At 44.1% G+C, this 15054-nt stretch overlaps 1 protein-coding gene across 2 annotated transcripts in view; it reads right to left on the bottom strand.

Annotated features, from left to right (window-relative positions):
* IRF4 (interferon regulatory factor 4) overlaps positions 1-15054 on the bottom strand; it is a 96345-nt gene that overhangs the window by 33606 nt on the left and 47685 nt on the right. The window contains exons 5-6 of one of the 2 annotated variants that reach the window (XM_086965051.1): positions 3637-3778; positions 2973-3080 (exon numbers count right to left, since the gene is read on the bottom strand). In XM_086965051.1, the coding sequence (XP_086821177.1) occupies positions 2973-3080; positions 3637-3778 (250 nt within the window). The remainder of the gene's footprint in view (positions 1-2972; positions 3081-3636; positions 3779-15054) is intronic. The other variant, XM_086965052.1, reaches the window with a different exon arrangement.

The raw sequence follows: 15054 nt of genomic DNA, 5'->3' as shown, positions 1-15054 counted from the left end.
TGAACCAAGAGGACATTCTAAGGCACCTTCACCCATTCCTAGTTTGCTCTTCCAACCAGCCACAGGAGGATGGCTGGATCGGCTCCCGGAAGCTGGGCTAAGGCACCTGCTATCATCCTACTCCCACCTCTTTGGGCCTCACTACAGGAACACTGCAGAGTGATTGGCTAGCTGGTCAAGAAAGGAAGAAGATAAAATAAAAAAGGAACAGGACAGCTGGATGGGATAAGTTCTGCCACCCCACCACTACATCTGGGATCCTATGACATGTTTCCATGACCACTTTCACCCTCTACCTACTCACCAGAGGATGTTCCCCTACCAAAGCCCATCTAGACTTGGAGACCAACAGAGCACTCTTCCTCTGACCATGAAATGTCATCAGGAGCATCCTGCTTCCCCAACTCTGCAGCCCGTCCCCCCACCCCCAACCAAAAAGAAATCACCTCCTCTCAGCCTTCAGAAAGGTCTGAAGAAAGGATATCAAATTGGTAGTTCTTGATCCTCCTGTCTCACCACACCTGTTTGGCTCTAATAAATTCCACACTTTGACTAGTCATGTGACCACTAAAGATAGCCTGGGGAATAAGAAAAACAACAGTGTGCTTGAAGAAATTAGAACTTGGTTCTCTCTTCACACTCTAGTGATATGTCCCATTACTTCCTTAACCCAGTTAACCACCCAAAATCAAGGAAAACAAATACAAACTCTTGATTACTGGCACTCATCACTGGGTGCAATACATCAAACAACAAGTCAATTAGGGAGAGAACAATACACCAAAATCTAGGTGTTTAAGGAAGGTCGAGTGGAACCAATTAGGCTAGAAGCATGTAAGTAACATGCTAAACATATTGTTGTTTGGTCTTTGAATGATTTGTCACCATAGACAGTCCTGTCCCCCCCTGGTTTGTCCACTGCTCATCAACAAGATAATTAACACAAAAGCGCTTGATCACAATTCCCCATCATAATTTAACTTCATAAAAGTTCAACCTCAGCCCACTTTCATATGAACCGTGCTACACTACAAAACACTCCACCAAAAAAAAGCAATTAGGTTGGGAAACAGTCAACAAAATGCTTCACACCGTCTCTGCCAAGCTCCCTGATTTCAACACCTCTTCTTTTCAACACACTTTCACAGTGTGTATATAGCGCCACCATCTCACTTGGATATATTTTCCATTTAACTATACAAATTCTAAAGATGATGTCAATCACCAATTGAGAGAAAAACGTAAAAATACTTTTTAAGCTTTATCATTCTGGTGTGGGGTCTGACTTTACAGTCTAAAAACAGTAATGGCTTTATCGTGGATTTTGTATTTATTCTCATAGTATCCTTTAGTTCGAGAAATTACAGCATGAATGCTGTGATGTAAGGAAGTAAACCGAACCCTGATTCTGTTCATGTTTACTTTGGTAGGGCAGTATTATTATTTTTTTAAGTCAAATTTAAAATACCAACAATTAAATGTTAAACAGTTTTTAATCTCAAAAACAAAACGTATAAATTATTAAATTTAAGTACTAACATCAAAAGTATTTTGAACAGAAGTGTACTGACATAGCGTTGAGAAAACAGGATAAAAAACACAAGGAAATCAGTAGCTCACTGAACAAAATATTACAACATTGCCTTATTTGAGTTATTTCATATGCTAACCATGTGCCTTTTTTTCGGCCATCCCTTTGTGTCCCCTGCCAAGCGGGCATGGGAAATGTGGAAAGCCCAGGGAGAGCGGGCTGGAGTAGAAAGAATGAGAAGGTGAAGCAGAAGGAACACCAGGGAATGTTGAATTGCTTTTTTTCTGTGACCAGACATTTCAGTTTTTTGGGCAGCTAAAGGGAAGTTTAAAAATAGATATGGGAATCCATCAAATGTCAATCAGGGCCGGCTCTAGGCATGTGCAAGCTGTGCACCTGCACAGGGCCACCAAACCCCAGGGGCCACCACGCCAATATATATCCTTAACATATTAATCCTCTGAGGATGGATACATATTTGCGTGGTGGCCCCTGGCAGGGATTTGGCGGCCTCCGGCTCTGTTCCACTACTAAACACCCTGACCCCCTCCCCTCTTTACTGGCCTGCGCGCTCTGCCCCGCCCGGACCCCCTCATCCGGGCCCCCTACCTACGCTCCCTGCCCAGGGCCACCATGAGCCGAGAGCCGGCCCTGTGTCAATGCTTCGATTATTTTGTTCAATTAAATACACTTCAGTATATAAGCATGATTTACTGACAGAGATTTCAGGGGGTTCAGCTTCAGGACTACCTGGCACTTAAGTTAACTGCTTCCACTTAGCACTTGCATTGTGCAACCCTTTTCAGAGTTTGTATGTGGTCAATTTTACACGCATCACGTCCCAGCCATATGCAAATGGAAGTTTCTCAATATTAGCCAAGTTGTGCCTTCCACACTATAAGCAGCTGCCAGCGTGCAAGTCTGGAAAAGGAATAGCCCCTCCAAGGAACCTGAAGTTTAGCATGTGTTTTCTACGCTGGTGCAGTGTCTGACCAAGAGCAATGTAGGCCTCTTGTAGAATTCACTGTGTGCTGGTTAAGCTCTTGTGTATGTGTTACAGGGTCAGACAGGCCTTTAGGGCAATCAGGCAGTACCTGACAGGCTGGTATGATAGATAGGTCAGTGTCTGGGTCGGTTTTTGGGAGGTTTGTGGGCCTGTTTTATGGCTTGATGGGCCAGTTTTTACTGATGCTTTCCCTGATGTTACAACAAACATAGTCTGTAGGAAGCTCACACACACACCCAGTTACCCATATCTTGCAAAACACCTACACAACATGCCTTTACAAGTACAAAAACTGCCCTTTTTTCAAATGTGGGGCAATTATTTTGCTATGTGATTCACTAATGGGGACCGCTTTTATTTTGGTGTCCGGGCCTGTTTTCTGTCCTAGTCCGACCCTGATGTTTTACCATCAAACGCATAGTGAAATGTACTTACCAGACAGTGCTATGGCCTCACCAGACCTTATGCTTGGCTCTACTGGGAGTCCAGGACTCTGTGCCTCAGAGGGTGCACAAGCATAAAAGGATCCAGTCACCTGGTAACCTGAATTCACAAACAAAAGGCAAACACAATCTGTCTGTGTACTTGTGGTAGAAACAGGCATTTTCTATCAAGATCCAGTATTTGAAACAAGCTGGTAAACTACATTGACAATTCTATACTGTTACTTGCACAGCAGCAAGGTCCCATAATCAATTCTTTTTTCTTTTTTTTCAGTGGAGTTTTCTTGTGTATACTTTAGAAGCCATTAACACATAGGCCAGCATGATTACCAAAAGTTATGATCAATGTATTGGGTGAATTTCGATTTCCAGTAAATACAACTGTTAGTACTCAAACTGTGGTCCATTTTGTGCAAATGTACCCACAATTCAAATATTCAGACAGAAGGTAGCCAACTAATGTTTTCAAAAGGCCCAGAGATTCTTAATCTTTAGGAGAAGCCTTTCTCTATTCAGAAGACATGTAACCCAGTACATTTACAACAACGGTGGAGTGTTATTGGGCATACATTTTCACAAAGTTTGAAGTGCAGGATTTTGCAAGATATCGCAGATACATTTAAGCAACGTGATCAAAATTGTCAACATTTGCCTACCTGGATCACAAGCGGATCCCTGCCAGTGATGCGCACGCGCAGGATATGGGACACCTGCACACTGGTAAGGTAGGTCAGGGTGGGGCTGCTCCGGAGCATAGTCTCGCCATGGACGCTCATGCGACAGCATATAGTTGGACACCTGTTCAAAATGTAAGCAGAAGAGTTATATAGATATTTTCTGATTTGGTACAAAATGTTTATTTAAGTAATGTAGGGGCTTATTTTTCTCTTATTTGTTATTTTTTCCTCATCTTTCATCTTCACACATTCTCCTCCCCATCTGCACTTCATACTGTCTCATTTTAGGTTGAGCCTAGGCAGCGTGCATGCAGTGTCTGCAAGACCTGTTGTATTCAACCAAACTACTTTATTCCCGCCTGCTACTTACCATTGGTTCACTGCTGAGTCACTCTTTTTTTGCTGGCCCCTAAGTCGTTCACTCAGCCGATACGTTACTTCCGGTCATGACTGAGAAGCAATGGTCGATCAGAGTCTCCTTACTCTAACATTACTTATCTGTGTTTTATCTCACTTTTTCTTTAAAGTAGTTGTTTTACGCCCGTTGCTGCTTCCACCCTCCCACTACCCTTTGACACAAACGCAGCTTTTCAACGGTGCAGGTGATTCCTGATGTATTGCATAGCCACTTAATACTGTCGTTTACATGGGGGTGGACATGCTCAGTTCAATGGGGCCGATTCACAGAACTAACTTAAGACACAATCCTAAACTTACTACTTTTGGTATTCACAGAAGTTAGGATTTTGTCTCAAGTTTGTCTTAAGACAAGACAGACTTAAGACAGACTTAAGACAAAATCCTAACTTCTGTGAATACCAAAAGTAGTAAGTTTAGGATTTTGTCTTAAGTTAGCTCTGTGAATCGGGCCCTCTATGTTTTTTCCAAGCTTGAATGTTACGCACATTGACAGCACATGTGTCAGCTGGCTCCCCGGCTCCTCATATTGTCAATTTGCTGCCCGGTAAGTGTGCGCTTTACATGAGCTGTGGCAGAGGCACTGGGCTTTGTTCAGTGTTTGGGGAGAGGAGAGCCTGTGTTGCTGTACTGCTGTCCCCGCCCTCATGTTGCTTCAACCCCTCCTGGCTTGGCCCTCTCTGCGCACACACACAGAATCAACTCCTGCCTGTCGCTGCTTCACACGGGCCGTATCCTGTAATTGTGATAAAAAAATGTTTATAACACGCGTTCATGCCCAGGGTCTCATGCATTGCCCCAAAAATGAAAATAGGTGGGTAGATTTAAAGCATACAGCTGTCTATAATGGGAACATCAAAGATGGCGGCTGTGTGCACAATATTGGGAGGCTCGCGTAAGTCCTTTAGACATTGTGCGCCACTCAAAGGTCTCCATCATCACAGTAGGCTTCAGTGCTTGTGATCACACGGCAACTAGCTCCCCGGCTCTTCATTTGTCAGTGTGTTGTCTGGTAAGTGTGCTCTTTACGTGAGCTGTGGCAGAGGCACTAGGCCTTGCTTAGTGTTTGGGGAGAGGAGAGCTGTGTTGCTGTGCTTCTGTCCCCGCCCTCGTGTTACTTCAACCATTCCTGGCTTGGCCCTCCTTCTGCACACATACAGCATCATCTCCTGCCCGTCGCTGCTTCACACAGGCAACATCATATAATTTAAAAAAAATGGATACAACACACGTTCATGCGCAGGGTCTCTTGTTTTGCCCCAAAAATATACATAAGTTGGTAGATTTAATGCATACGGCTTTTCTATAGGGGGGACATCAGAGATGGCGCGCCTGTATGCACTATAGCAGGAGGCTTGCGAAAGTCCTGTAGACACTGAGCACCGCGCATTGGTCCCGGTCATCAGTATAGGCTTCACTGTTCTTTGCAGTGTTCCTCTTCCCTGTGATTTCCAGATTCACTAGATGAGCGTAGTGCTTTTAGATCCCCAAACATATTTTACCCTTAACGTTTTTGCTATTCTCAGTTCATGCTTAACTTTGTAATTACTACTTGGAAGCACTATATAAACAATCTTGTTTTATTTCTACTGCCCTAATAACCAGCTTTCAATTCACCATTGGTACAACAGGTAGTAAGTCCAGAATAAAAGTTAGTCAGCTACCTTTGCTCCTTTCCCCGTAAGAACAGATTGCAGGCCAGCATAGGCAGGCAGCCACTGCCTGCATCTACCGCAAAAGGTGCGCGCACTGGGCGTTGACTTAAAATTGCTTTTTCCCAGCCCACTGAAGAAGATAGTGTGAAAATCTGAGTTCCCGAATAAGAGCATAAAAGGCCCTGGATTGTTGCTACGTTTTTTGGGTCCTCCCCACCTCATCCCAGACGCTCCTGGTTACCCTCATGGCTAATGCTGTTATAGCTGCTTTATCTCTGTACATTCTTTTCATCCATGTCAATTTCCACAGTGAGCGCACCTGCCATAATGTGGTCTATGTGCCATCATTGTTTCCTCTTTTCACCAGTCTCACATATATCTCAGTTGTGTAGCTTACATTATGTCAAAAGATCCGGTACTCCCACCCCAGCTCAAGTAGGATGTTGGAACATTTAAAGTAAACTACCCTAAGCTTTTTGCCTCTTCCAGTGAACAGCATGCATGTTACTTATTTTCTGTTTTTGAGTGCTGCCTTAAAAAAGTGCCTCAAGCAAAAGTGTCCTCTTCACTGAAGCTATACATCCACGCCATGATGTTTGTAGGGTGTGCCACCTGGTAAATTCTTTCGTGCAATATTACTAAAACTAAATAATTCCCAGCTGATTTTATGCTTATAGTCCATTTAAAATGATCTGGTCCTAGTCACATCCCATTGATAATGAGGTTATTACTTTTTCTTTACACCTGGGCTTTCAATCCCAGTGAAAACAGTAGAGGGGGAGAGGTGGAAACCCTTCCTCTCCCTCATCTTTATATTAACTACTTTATTCTGACTTCAGAGCCCGTATAGCATGCCAATATCATCTTTATGTGTCTGGGGCAAAAACCAAACGCTTTCATAGTCCTGTACAGAAACCCCACTCCAGTTGATGAAGTGCCTTTTGGCATCGAGTAAGAGAAGCAACACATTCCCCCCAAGTCTAAGAGTAGCGTTTATGGGATAGACCACTTGTTTGGTGTTATCGCTAATTGTATGACCTTCAATATAGTCTCATTTGTCTGGGTGCGCCAGCTTCTGTCATCATCTCCAATGTCGCCCTTTTAGCCGCAAAGGAATTAAACTAGGGCTCCAAAATTAACACAAATTTAGTCAATTCAATTTCAATTCAAAGAGACTTTATTCGGTATATTTCAACCATAAAAGTGCATTAAAACACACAGTACATACATCAAATTTCATTATTAATCCAGATGATAAAAGAGCTGTATACATTACATATAATAGTTCATTCATTGGTCCAGACAAAGTCGCAGTTTAAGAGCCAATTTAAAAAATTCAAGAACTTGAAGGACACTATTACTGTATAGCAGTTGTAAATATAAAAAGGCTGGTCGTATCTGTTTAAAATTCATTTCTTTTAAAAGGGCAATTAAAATGCGTTTACGAGGGAATTCATAATATTTACATAGAAACATAAAGTGCATCATGTCCTGTGGAGACTTTCCGTCGCAGCCACAGGACGAAGGATTTTTACAGAAGCTCTCCTTTTTAGGTCTAATAGGCAGATGTTGAAACTGGTTAAATCTAAATCTTGTAAGCAAGAACTTGTCGTGAGTGCTGAAAGTGCTGAGTAAATAAGGCTCTGTTGTCAAACATGTTTTAACCATGATAAATTTCCTCACACTAACTTTTTGTAGCTCAACACCCTCCCTCTCTGCCTTCTTACGCTGAAAAAACACCTGCTTGACTAGATCAATGTCCGCCTTCCCAATTCCTGATGGATGTTCAAACAGATCAGGGCGGCCCAACTCAGTAAAACATGTTTTTAAGTATTTCAGCCAGGGAGTGCCTGACGCTTTCTCAAGAGCCATGAAGTCATTAACAATTAAGTGTGTTAGGGGAATTTCTTCACATAACCATATTTTCAACCAACATAACAGAGGTCATAGGGACAGGATATCGCTCAAATACCCCACTCCTAGTTCCTCATGTACCATGAAGTTGGAAGTGGAGGCCGGAACACACAAGAGCCGTTTGTAAAACAAATTTTCTGTGTTCTGAAGTTGTTCCCCCACCATATAGCCCCAGAGCTCACTCCCATTAGCTGCGGTTGCTACATATTTTGCGTCATATAGTTTAATCATAGCAGCCGTAGGTTTTTTACCAAGCTTTGACGCGAAGTTAAAAATGGAGGCATTGACCTTAGACACATCACTTTTTTTTTAGCAAGTTGCGGGGCCCAAGATAATTTGGACTCAAAGAGTACTCCTAGATAGGAGAATGTACTAGAAAATGGTATAGCTGCCTTATCTAGTTTGAAGGTGTATTGTCTCTTTGGTTGTTTCCCCACCTGCATAATGAAAGATTTGGAGTTGTTAACTAACAGATCTCTATCTTCCATGAATTTTTTGAATGCATTAAGTAGCAATTGGAGGCCTTTTTCGGTTCTTGCTAACAACACTGCATCATCTGCGTATAGCAGAACGGGGATGCTTCTATTCCCCACTCTGGGACTATCTGATTTCACCTCCCGTAAAACACCATCCAACTCATTTATATAAAAATTAAAAAGGAAAGGGGCTAGTATGCAGCCTTGCCGTACCCCCTTCCCAGTTCTAAAATCATCGGTTACTGACAGGTCTTGGCAGTACCTTATATTTGCACTAGTATTGTTATGGAGGTCAACCAGAAAGTTTATAATGCCATTGTCCACTCCCTTGTCCCTCATGGACCTCCACAGCTTCCCCCTGTTGACACAGTCGAAAGCTGAGGATAGGTCCATGAAGGCCAAGTGGACTGTGCCCTTTTGGACAATGGTATATTTACTTAGTATTAGAAAGAGGTTCAAACATTGAGTTGTGGTCGAGCGGCCATTACAAAAACCATATTGGGCGATGGACATAATATCGTTGTCCCGTGTCCAATCAGAAAGTCGCCGCAATACAATTCTCCCCACAAGTTTTGCCATGGAATTAATCAGTGAGATAGGCCCATAACAGAGGGGACTATCCCTATCCCCCTTTTTAAATATGGGCACAATGGTGGAGAGCCCCCATGATGGCGGGCATCCCACCATTGCGGCTGCGTTGATAACCGCCACAATAATCGGGGCCCAGAAATTGGGATCAGATTTAAAGAGATCCAAGGGTATCCCATCCGGGCCTGGTGATTTGCCCGCTGTGATTTAGTCAAAAACTTTTGTAAAACTAGATTATGAGCCCATCAGGGCCCAGGGACTTGGCGCTTCATATTTTAGTTGGGACTTCGGAGCTGCATCTCCCTGTGTATTTCCATTGTCAGCGGTACGTCACTGCAGTCTGCAAGCCCCGCTGTAACCATGTTGTTCTTGCTTATGTTTCACATGCTTTACTTGATCCTACATTCCTATAGGTGTTTGAGTGTTTGCTTTTTCCAGAATGTTGTTACTTTTTTTTTCAGCAAAGCCTATGACTCTTATCTTCCCTCCCTCATAACCTATTTCCCATTGACTCGTTCTCTAGCGCCGACAGGTCATACCAATGGCAACAGCGCTATGCAAATACAATCACACCAGTGCATGTAAACAAGCAAAAGTAAGAAACATTGACATTTTGAATGCTTACAGCTCTAACTTTAACAAATGCGAGACCTATTGCATTACAAATGCTCGTTTTCTCGTGCATTCTATTCCAACTTTCCCTCTTTTTTTGTGGCACCTCTGAAGAAGTAATAAGGCTCACAGAAGCTATCGAATAAGAAGCAAGCAAGCAAGAGTGACAATATAGCCAACTAATACTAAGCCATGAGCGGGCAGGCTCTAAGCCCACTGCAAGCTAACAAAATGTCTTGTAACAAACAGCACATGCACTGATGTAGGCGAGAGCTTGAACACAGCCCATGTGCTTTTACACAAACTCTGCGCAGCTCACATTTATATAAACGTTTTGGGGGAAATGAAACAAAATCATAGACTCTTGATAAAGGCAATCATATTTATTTACTGAAATAGTTCACCACAAATATGTGTTTGGTAATAAAAAAAAATGGCTGGATGCCAGCAATGTGTGTGTGTGACACTCAAGTTGCTCGCTTAATGTGAAGAGTCTTGACATCTCTAAAAACCTGTAACATTCCCTGAAGCTTTGTAGTGCGGTGATGCGGGAACACCACACTGAAATGCTTGGCGTATTTTATTTTTTATTTATTTATTTTTTACATTTGTATGGCGCTCAGCTACCCAACAAGGGTTTCCCGGCGCCTTTGACATTGAGTTGGTCAAAGGAAAATGCTGAGTTGGATATTTAGCACAGCCACCGGATGCGTGACACTTGGCAGGACTGTGGGTTCCTCAGTGAGGCTGTATGTCTATCACGGGGTTAAAACCCTGATTAAGAATGGCAGGAGGCGGTGTGACAGCTTTGCTTAATCAGACCCTCCAGGATTTCGCGATTTCACGATTTGCAAAAAAATCGCGAAATCGGCAGTTTTGTAAAAATGCCGTGATTTTTACAAAACTGCCCGCGAAATTTGGAAAAGTCAGTGGATGTTTAAATCGAACAGTGATGGGCTGGGAAGGTGCAGGGTTGCAGGGTTTGCAGTGAGGTGAGAGTGGTATGAACGGGTTAAGAGGCAGCGAAGTGAGCAAGAGTTGCTGCAGGCCGACATTCGGGGAAGAACAAAAACTGCTGAGAGGAAGGTGGACTGTGTAAAACTTCCGAGAAGTTGTACCAGGTCTGAATAAAATGGGTCTTTCCAAACATACACTGGCTGGCTGTGCCACTGAACAACATGCGCGGTACTATAGTGGCGTCCAGCCTGTCACACGGGTCTCTGTAATCCCGAAAGCTTGGACGCGGTCTCCCGCAGTACCCCCCCCCCCCCCCTCCCCCTACTATTCGCTCACGATCACACGGTATGCTCAGTGTGGGAGCGGGTTTTAGAAACACATCTCCTGCCCAATAGCGGAGAGAGAGTGGCCAGGTTATTCCTCGTGGGTCCCAGCCTCTAGCCTTGGGGCCCAGGGGCAGTCAGTCTCTCCCCACTCAACCCCCACCCGAGCTGTCAGTAACCGTCTCTCCACTCTGGGCGGATCAAAGGGCATTCCTCCTCCTTGGGGGGTAAGGCCGCCTGGTTTCTGCGGGTGTTGGCGCGGCTGCAATTAGGATAAGCCGCCGGGCAGAGGTGCCTGCCTGTGACCTTGTGTGCAGGCATCCCTGCCTGTGAGGACGATGTGTAAACTAAAAAACACACAAACATTCATATACAGAAAGAGAAACACACAGTCGCACATGCAAACAGAAACAATCAGATACAGGGTTGAGGAATGCACACCGTCACACGTGTAAACACACATACACAAACATTCAAACACAGACCCATTCATACACAGACAGAGAAAAGTAAACAGTCACACGTGTAAACTAACAAACATTCAGATACAGAGAGAAACATGCACACAGACACTCATGTGAACACATTGAGAGAGAGAGAAACGGAGTCACACATGTACACAACCGCATATACACAAAATAATAAGATACAAAAAGAGAAACGTACACAGATACACAGGTAGGCACACAAACGCTCATTTATGCAACATATGAAATATGAAACATTCAGATGCAGAAGGCGAGAAACGCACACAGACACGCGTGAGAACACATTCAGAGAGAGAAACGCAGTCACGCATGTAAATAAATGCAAACGCACAAAACAATCAAATACAGAAAGACAAACACATAAAGGTACACACGTAGGAACACAAACCCACATTTATGCACACACATGAAAACATTCAGATGCAGGACAGGCACATGTGCAAACACACTATAATTCAAACCACGTAAAACCATTACGGTCTTCAGTGTGCACATATGTGCTCCAACCTTCACACTACCAATTAAGAAAGAAGTACACTTGACAAGTTTGCGTATTCAACAGTAGACCGTAGCTCAGATTGACTTCCAAATTTATAAAGTCGCAGGTTTATGAATGATGCAGATTGTATGCAAATACGTATACTGAAACACGTTACATATCGTGACGATGCACATAATGATGACAGCATTTCACCAATGTACAATATTTGCACCCCTCCTCCCACACGAGTTAGATTCCCACCACCAGGAAACATTTCCATTATATATACTCAGAAAAGCACATAAACCTGCAGTTGAATGCAGAGTTTGTATAGTTACAGAACCAGTAACCATAAGTGGAGACCTGCGTATCCTCTACCTTTTTGTTTTTTTTCTGATCCAGAGTTGAAGAGGACAAAAGAGGATTACCTGGGAGACAGCATAGGTTTTTAAATCCCTTGCCAATCCCCCAGATGCGACGCCACCCAGACAGAAATGACACTTTCCATAAGGTGATAGGGCTAATTAATAATGGTTTGATGACCTATGGGGCTTGGGGGAATGCTGACTCCCTGCGCTCTGGATCCACTTCAGCTCATTAACATACATTCAGGAATGCAGACAATGGCTTTCTACCCACACCCGGAGCACAATGGTCAGTTTTTGTGTCAGAGCGGCAAAAAACTGCCCTATCCTACAGAAAAAGTTGCATAGTGTTCCCCGTAATGGGTTGCCAGGGTGACCTGTCTCCCAAAACCTTATGCAAGGGAGTTCATAGTATTGTAATTGCATTTATATACCACTTACTACCCCGAACGAGGCGTCAAAGCACTTTTTTGGCGCGTAGCACGCTACTCTGGAACCCAAGAAGGATTAGTGTTGAATTAGTATAGTGAAATATGAAAATAAATTGAGTGGTGGATAGGTTAGACAGTTATTTGGATTCAGAAGCATAGCGGAGGGATAGAAGAGGAAAAAAGGTTTGCAATTATATAGCGCTTGTCAGTGGCGGTGCGTCCATTGGGGGCGTTGGGGCGTTGCCCCACTCGCCATGGACGACCGCATTGCCTGCCAACACTGTCACATGCATTAAAAAAAAAACAAATCTGATGATTAAAAATCGGAGCGCACTGCGCGCTACCGGCTCCGGGAGAAGCCCGACGGTACCGGGCATCACATAGGAAGTGGGTCATGGGGGGCGGGGCTTCGGCAAAGAGTGGCAGCAGGCAGAGCAGAATAGCGGAGTACTGCACAATGCGCAGGTGGAATCCAGGAGTAGTCAACAATTTGACGGGCCCGCGCATGCGCACAGTGGGGTAGACATCCCCCCCCTCCCTCCATAGCACTCAGAGAACAGGCAGAGACCCGGGGCCCCGGCCTCATAATGGGCAGAATAGTATCCGGCCTGGAGCCAATCCTGGCGCAGTGTTGCTGTTAACGCTGCGCCAGGATTGGCTGCTGCAGCAGGATGGTGCTGTGCGTGGGTGTTGGCTGGCTGCTGAGGGATGGCCAATCACCATATGGCTATATCCAGCCATGTTGCGGTGATTGGCCATTTCCTAGGCTGTCGGGACGTCACCACGCATGGCGCACTGCTGGCACTGGGCACAACAAGTAAAGTGAAAGTGGAATTAGTAGTCAGAGAAAGGGAGAGTCACGAAGAGTAGACGTGTGGCCAGTTCGTCCTTGTGTGTGTCTTAAACCAAGATTCCGGAGTCAGTGATTCACGCAACTCATCCTAGCAGATGTACTCCTCACTCGGTGCCTCCCGGATTCAGTCTACCTGTAAGTAACTTAACTTTTCTGTACAGTCTTTGGAGGTGGCAAGTTATCCTGACAACACGTGGCTAAGCTAACCTGCATCCTTGGAACAGTTAGCAATGATGACATCACTGAGCTACCGGCAGATCCAATGAGCAAGCTAAATTGCAGGATTCATTTGTAGAAACTAAAAATGTGTCTTCTCCTTAGAGATTCATTAGATTTAAGTTCAAACAAGTTATATGTCATATTTTGTTTAAATAATTCACAGTTGTCTACCTCATGTATGCCAGTTCAGTCAGTCTTTGTTTTTTTTAACCCACAGCACTTTGCATTCTGGAACTTGACATTTTCTGCGAAAAGAATGACCTAAAGTCGAAGCATGGAAAGCGTTATTGTTTTAAAAGCCAGCACTCTTTCGGGGTGACATTTGTTTACTCCATGATGCGCGTTTTTTTAGAAGTGTATTTATTATTGGTGGCAAGAATGCAATGCTAATTGTAAATAACACAGCACATCACAACCGCCGGCTCCGGAAATGGCTTTGTGCGCAGAGCGCTGTGTTTTCTGAATGTGTTGGCTTGGTCAGCGCCAGAGGTGGGCTGTGTGGGCACACATAATGTGTTGCCTCCGTCTCACATTGTGTGCCTCATCTGTAACGCGATCAGAGCTTTATGTCTGCGGCTGTTATTACTTGCCGACTTTGGTACTGGGGAACCAGGTTGGATGGAGTTTTGGGCGTGGGCTCAACATTCTGTGATTCTGGGCAAATGACAATCTTCCCGTGCCTACCAAAAAATTACTTTATACCAATGTAACGTTACTAGTGCTTATTGAAAGCGCTTCAATGCCTTTGAGTCGAGCTTTTTGCTATATAAAACTGCAAAAAACAAATGGGACACTTTAAAGTAACACCTTCAGGAATTGCCCTTTTAGTGAAATGTAATTCGGAATCATCAATGTGCCCTTCCTTGCCAGTCTATCTCTGGTGGAGCAGTTCTAGTACAGGAACTGTATTTACAATGAGGACTTCCAGTGTTCGTCAGGAATATAGAAAAATTCACCTTCATGAATCTTCGGTTTGTAGGGCGAGCGCTTTAAAATAATGATCTACTTGGAAACATTTGTACAGAAGAGCTTCTGCTGCCCCTATAATGAACTAGCCTCTAAGTTATAGACTCTGGTGGCAGGAAGGGGATATCCCGCCTCCATTTCCTTATTTGCCTAAATGTGTGATCCTGAGTAAATGGCTTTGAACATCTCGTGGTTTTAATTCACAAATCTACTGTGGGTAACCTAGTCCCCTACAGTCCCTGCGGCGGACCCCATCAACATAAGCCCATATCTGTGAGATATCGGGAGACTCCGTGGGAGGGGGGATCGTCACATTCTGCAAGGACTCCCGCATCATTTTGTGTTACTCCACTGCATATCCACCAAAACTGTTAGCTAACTCAGAGTGGTTCTGGTCACAGTGTAATCTGTATAAAAATCGGCTGAGTTATTCAACAGGGGAATACAAATCGAGTTTCATATCAGCTAGGAGCAGCGCTGCGCACTCACACAAGGAAAGATGGTTTGCAGCTGAACCTGAAGGAAGGCCACTATGGTAACAAAAGCGAGGTAAGTGGGGTACTCCTGGCGACCGGTTATAGGACTCGCATTCTTTCTGCATTTAGTGGATTTCATTCCTCCGTGGGTGTGAATCTTTATTTTAATCATTCCA

This window comes from Lissotriton vulgaris, chromosome 4_1 (assembly GCF_964263255.1).
Source record: "Lissotriton vulgaris chromosome 4_1, aLisVul1.2, whole genome shotgun sequence".
Lineage (NCBI taxonomy): Eukaryota > Metazoa > Chordata > Amphibia > Caudata > Salamandridae > Lissotriton > Lissotriton vulgaris.
Note: the sequence above shows the minus strand (reverse complement) of the source record. Positions and strands in the feature narration are given on the sequence as shown.